The 6,028-nt window shown below is 33.3% G+C and overlaps 1 protein-coding gene across 1 annotated transcript in view; it reads right to left on the reverse strand.

Annotated features, from left to right (window-relative positions):
• LOC111700084 (uncharacterized) overlaps positions 1-3,432 on the reverse strand; it is an 8,274-nt gene extending 4,842 nt beyond the window's left edge. The window contains exons 1-2 of the mRNA XM_023470898.1: positions 3,400-3,432; positions 1,042-1,148 (exon numbers count right to left, since the gene is read on the reverse strand). Of these exons, the coding sequence (XP_023326666.1) occupies positions 1,042-1,125 (84 nt within the window). The 5' untranslated portion in view covers positions 1,126-1,148; positions 3,400-3,432. The remainder of the gene's footprint in view (positions 1-1,041; positions 1,149-3,399) is intronic.
• Positions 3,433-6,028: the final 2,596 nt, after the last annotated feature.

Raw genomic sequence — 6,028 nt, forward strand, 5'->3', positions numbered from 1 at the left:
GATCATTCATAAACCTTCCCTGGGGTCCCTAGATGTCCCACAAAAAATTTGGGCCCGATCGGTTCAGCCGTTTTGACGTTTATTGGATACAAACAGACAGACAGACAGACAGACACCCAGACAGACAAGCTAAATTTATATATAGATAGATACACATAGGGATGTTAACATTTTTATTTTTTGAAAAACGATCGTTTCGTTATGAAAACGACGACGAAAAATCGAAAACGAAGCGATTGTTTTTTAAAAAGTTGGTTTTTTAAAATGGTCGTTTATAAAACGATCGTTTTTGAAAGTTTTCTAAAAGTTGAAAACGAGTGGGTCGTTTTTAAAAACGATCGTTTTTCCCTAAAACGAAACGGTCGTTTTTGAAAACAATTGAAAAACAAAACAAAAAACGATCGTTTAACGATCTTTATCAAAAACGATTAACAACCCTAGATACACATACATATGTAGATAAGACAAAATACACAATTGCCTAATGAAAATTAGTTCAATATTGTGATGTTAAAAAGAATATGTTTAGAAGAAAAGATATTTGTTTGGGTGAAATTTCAAGTATTGATAACTTAATGGTAAAATTTATAATTTAATAAACTATATAAGAAGGAAGTTATATAATTTCATGATTAAACTAACTTTGCCTGAAGTTTTCTTTATACGATTTAACGAACTCAATTCAGAATTTCTAAATCACATTCTTCGAGTTTTCCGATTAAAATTTGAGGCAAATCGGTCAAGGGGTTAATAAGTTATGCTCTGACATCCAACAAATAAACAAACAGATATTAATACATTATTTATATTTTTCAATAATTAACTTTTCATTTAGTTTTAGTTCTGAACATACATTGTATACAATATACATATACAAGACACAATAAAAAATTAGTGAGTGAAGGTCGTCATTAAAGTTAAATACTTTGTAGTTCCCCTGTTTACACTTAAATTACAATTCCCAATATAACGTTTTCATCACCCCTGTAGAATATTTATATATAAACAATTTAAATATCAAATATGGTTTTACGAAATTACCTCAGCAACAGCATCGTCAATCTTTTTATATTTTCCGTCTAGGATATCCTTGACAAACTTGATGTTGTCTGCCCACATAGTCATATTGACAAATTTATTGGTTTTATCTGAAATTAGAGATTTCAAGATCTCATCTGGGATCAAGTAGAATTGGAGGACGACCGTTAGACTCAAGTTATGATTTTACAATGTGTAATGAAAATGTAGCACTGAAATTGTGCAGTGTACAAAGGCCTATTTCACCTAATATAGGTCTATTTTCCAGCTACTTGTAAAACTATTTAAGATTGAATAAATGTCTGTTTCCTATTCCACACTTTTATTACCAAAAAAAAACAGAAATCTAAGAATGTTTAGAAAGTATTTACCTCGGGCAGGATAAAAAAATATAAAAAGCAGCTCAGAGTCTAAAACTAAAGAATGAAAAGTTTTCACTTAACTTTTAAGTTCATGATTAAATGCCACTTCTGAGTTAATCTAAACCTGAACTTTAACCGTGAGGTAAAATATTTAACCCTGTGGTTAAATATTTAACTCGCCGAAATCGACGAGTTAAAATTTAAACAGAGGTTTAAATTATCTTGAAATCCTGCATTTTCCCTATTTGTCTATTATTCAATCATCATTCAGCTGCAGCTGAGAAAGCGCATTCAACTTTAGGATATATTTAAAAGTGAAAACCTTGTTGAAGAAATTTCACGTTTTAGATAAATTAATTTTTGGATGCAAACCCAAAAAACGGTTTTAACTCGAAATATGTTTTGTTTTCGGTTAGGTAAGAACAGCTGATTAGCGATGGTTATGAAATATTCTCCGTAAATCCTTTTCTCTGATTGGTTCAGATTTTTCTCGGGAAATTCAAATTTAAAATTGAGAAAGTTTAATATTTAAGTAGCTATTCATTATTTTACAGAACTTTTAACCTCGAACTTAAAATTCGCGCATTCTTTAGTTTTAGACTCAGGAAATTGAGACTGAAACAAAGAAGGAAGAAAGGCAAATTGAATTAAACGACCTGGTGTAAAGAAAGTGCATAAATAAACAGGCGAAGAAGGGACTGGCCTAAATTCTTTAAAATAAAAAGTTCAGTAAAAATCTAAATTTACCAAAACAAACTGTGGAGTTGAAATATTGAACATTTTTGTGATAAGATGACAAATTTATGCTTGAAAGAGGAAGAGAGAAATCAAAACATTAATGCGTCCAAAAGCATTCAAAATAAAACAATCGTTTTAATTTGCAGGGAGAATTGTACTTTATGATTTACCTATTAGATAATTCCTGCAATGAATTTTATTTGTACATAATAAAGTCTCGAAGTTGCAATATTTGAAACGTTTTAGATATTTCCTAGCGCAGAACTTGTTGGACTGGATTCAACTTTTTCATTAAAAGATAATTATCTTTTAATGAAAAACAACAAGTTTAAAGCAGTGCAATTTTCCTCCGCTAAGCCGAAAACTTTAAAATTCCTAAGCTACAAGATTGAAACTTAAGATTCACGGAAATGGGTTAAATTCCAGGAGATCACTAAATTCCAAGAATCCGCCAGTTTTTAAGCCATTAATTGCAAGTTTAAAACTTGAAAATAACTTTCCCCGACTTTTGCCTAGCTACGTGATTTATATGAATTTACCAAAATTTAGTGCAGCGGCGCACGTTTCAAAGAAGAAAATGTATTTTTGATATTTGTTTACATAACTTTTATATTTTTGTGAATATGTACTCTGCACCTTTATAGATGTATTTATGCTATTTCCGAAAGACGACATTATAGCAATACTTAAGCGTTTTGATGTTGTTATAAAACAAAGATTTTTACTAGTAACTTAGCAAAGCACAATTTGAGCAAAAAGGGTCTATTTACGCTGTACAATTGCTAAGTCTAATGTTCATTGAACTAGTTTAAGTCCTAACTTTAGTTTAAAAGTCTTCTTCCTATTTCAGAGTTTTCTGTTTATCACTGTAGTAAAAATTCTAAAACTAAATAGTCATATAAAATTTCATTTAAACCAATCTCTTAATTCTGTAGGCTTTTTTCTGTAGCCCTGGCCATATGAGTCTGACAGATGCAATGGAGAGAGAGAAAAAAACAATATTTATTGCCGTTGTGTATTTTATTGACGTAATGAACATATATAAATCTAGATGCCTTTGATTCTTTCTTGAACAACGCTTAGTAGAGATCTGTTTCAATAAATATTTCTAAACTTATTTTGTAAACCTCTGATGTATAAATATCTAATATCTCAACTCCTACTCTGTCAGCCTATCTCAATGTTCGGAGTAAAATCTCAAAGTATGGAGTAAAATCTCAATGTATGGAGTAAAATCAAGGGTACAAAGAAATCTCCCTACCTATCTCCTACCGAGTATTTACCCCTTACTGAGCAGTATTCTCTGTAAAATGACCAGATATAATAAGTACTACATATTCTTTCCTAGACAATAACATCACAAATATTCTTCACACACTCAAAAATAAGTTAAATATCTCTAACATTTTGACAATTTATTAAATAGGAAATGTTTTACTAAGTCAGAATAATAAAATTCAAATTATATATCTCAGCCCTGTTGACCCATCCCCCTTGCCGGCTTAAAGAGGGCGGGTCAACCCGTAGCTTTCTCTGGGATACATTGTGAGTCACATACTCAAAAAAATAAGAAATTTAAGAATGAAAGCATTATTATTATTTAATTCTTATCATTAAATATTTACACTTTACAAATCCGAATCCAGGTCCACGTAAATACATAATACATTGCTCAGAATCCGGGTCCAGATAAATACACAATACATTGCTTTGAGTTCGGGTTCGTGTTAATACACAATTCATTATTCAGAATCCGGGTCCAGATAAATACACGATACATTTCTCAGAATCCAGGTCCAGTTAAATACACCATACATTTCTCAGAATCCGGGTCCAGTTAAATGCACGATACATTGCTCAGAATCTGGGTCCAGATAATACACGATACAATGCTCATATTCCGGGTCCAGATAAATACAGGATACATTGCTCAGAATCCAGGTTTAGGTAAATACACGACACATTGCTCATAATCCAGGTCCGGTTAAATACACGACACATTGGTCAGAATCCGGGTCCAGTTAAATACACGATAAATAGCTCAGAATCCACGTACAGTTAAATGCACGATACATTGCTCAGAATCTAGTTAAATACATGATACATTGTTCAGATTTCAGGTCCAGTTAAAAACGCGATACATTGCTCAGAATCCGGGTCCATGTAAATACACGATACAATGCTCAGAATCCAGGTCGAGTTAAATACACAATACATTTCTCAGAATCCGGGTCCAGATAAATACACAATACATTGCTCAGAGACCAGGTCCAGGTAAATACACGATACATTGCTCAGAATCCGGGTCCAGTTAAATACACGATACATTGCTCAGAATCCAGGTCCAGGTAAATACATGATACATTGCTCAGAATCCGAGTCCAGTTAAGTACACGATACATTTCTCAGAATCCAGGTCCACTTAAATGCATGATACATTGCTCAGAATCCAGGCCCAGTTAAATACACGATACATTTCTCAGAATCCAGGTCCAGTTTAATATATGATACATTGCTCAGAATCCAGGTCCAGTTAAATACATGATACATTGCTCAGAATCCAGGTCCACTTAAATACATGATACATTGCTCAGAATCCAGGTCCAGTTAAATACAACATACATTGCTCAGAATCCGGGTCCAGTTTAATACACGATACATTGCTCAGAATCCAGGTCCAGTTAAATACACGATACATTTCTCAGAATCCAGGTCCAGTTAAATACACGATACATTGATCAGAATCTAGGTCCAGTTAAATACACGATACATTTCTCAGAATCCAGGTCCAGTTAAATACACGATACATTGCTCAGAATCCAGGTCCAGTTAAAACACGATACATTTCTCAGAATCCAGGTCCAGTTAAATACACGATACAGATCAGAATCTAGGTCCAGTTAAATACACGATACATTTCTCAGAATCCAGGTCCAGTTAAATACACGATACATTGCTCAGAATCCAGGTCCAGTTAAAACACGATACATTTCTCAGAATCCAGGTCCAGTTAAATACACGATACACTGCTCAGAATCCAGGTCCAGTTAAATACACGATACATTTCTCAGAATCCAGGTCCAGTTAAGTACACGATACAATGCTCAGAATCCGGGTCCAGTTAAGTACACGATACTTTGCTCAGAATCCAGGTCCAGTTAAATACACGATACATTTCTCAGAATCCAGGTCCAGTTAAGTACACGATACATTTCTTAGAATCCGGGTCCAGTTAAGTACACGATACATTGCTCAGAATCCAGGTCCAGTTAAATACACGATACATTTCTCAGAATCCAGGTCCAGATAAATACACGATACATTGCTCAGAATCCAGGTCCAGATAAATACACGATACATTGCTCAGAATCCAGGTCCAGTTACACGATACATTTCTCAGAATCCAGGTCCAGATAAATACACGATACATTGCTCAGAATCCAGTTCCAGTTAAATTTACGACACATTTCTCAGAATCCAGGTCCAGGTAAATACACGATAAATTGATCAGAATCCATGTCCAGTTAAATACAAACAACAATGCTTAGGATACGGGTAGTGATGAATAAACGATAATTTGTTCAGGTTTAAATTCACGATGCTGAGCATCAAAAGCAGATATTTTTTAATGTATTTTGATTAGACGACATTTCAGATTAAATAATTTGTTTTTGCGAAACTCCCCCCCCCCCCTCAAATCCACCAGGAGTCATTATTTTAGCGAATAAAGATACAGAATAATATAAAATATATATTCAAAAATCTAATGGAAATTTTACAAAATAACAATAATAAGCTAAGTGCTTAATTTGTACATTGTACACTGTAAACTGTAATGTAAAATTTATCCACAAAGAATGAGAAGCAGGCCAGCAATCTCATTATTTGAG

Source organism: Eurytemora carolleeae, unplaced genomic scaffold (genome assembly GCF_000591075.1).
Source record: "Eurytemora carolleeae unplaced genomic scaffold, Eaff_2.0 scaffold267, whole genome shotgun sequence".
In the NCBI taxonomy this organism is placed as follows: domain Eukaryota; kingdom Metazoa; phylum Arthropoda; class Copepoda; order Calanoida; family Temoridae; genus Eurytemora; species Eurytemora carolleeae.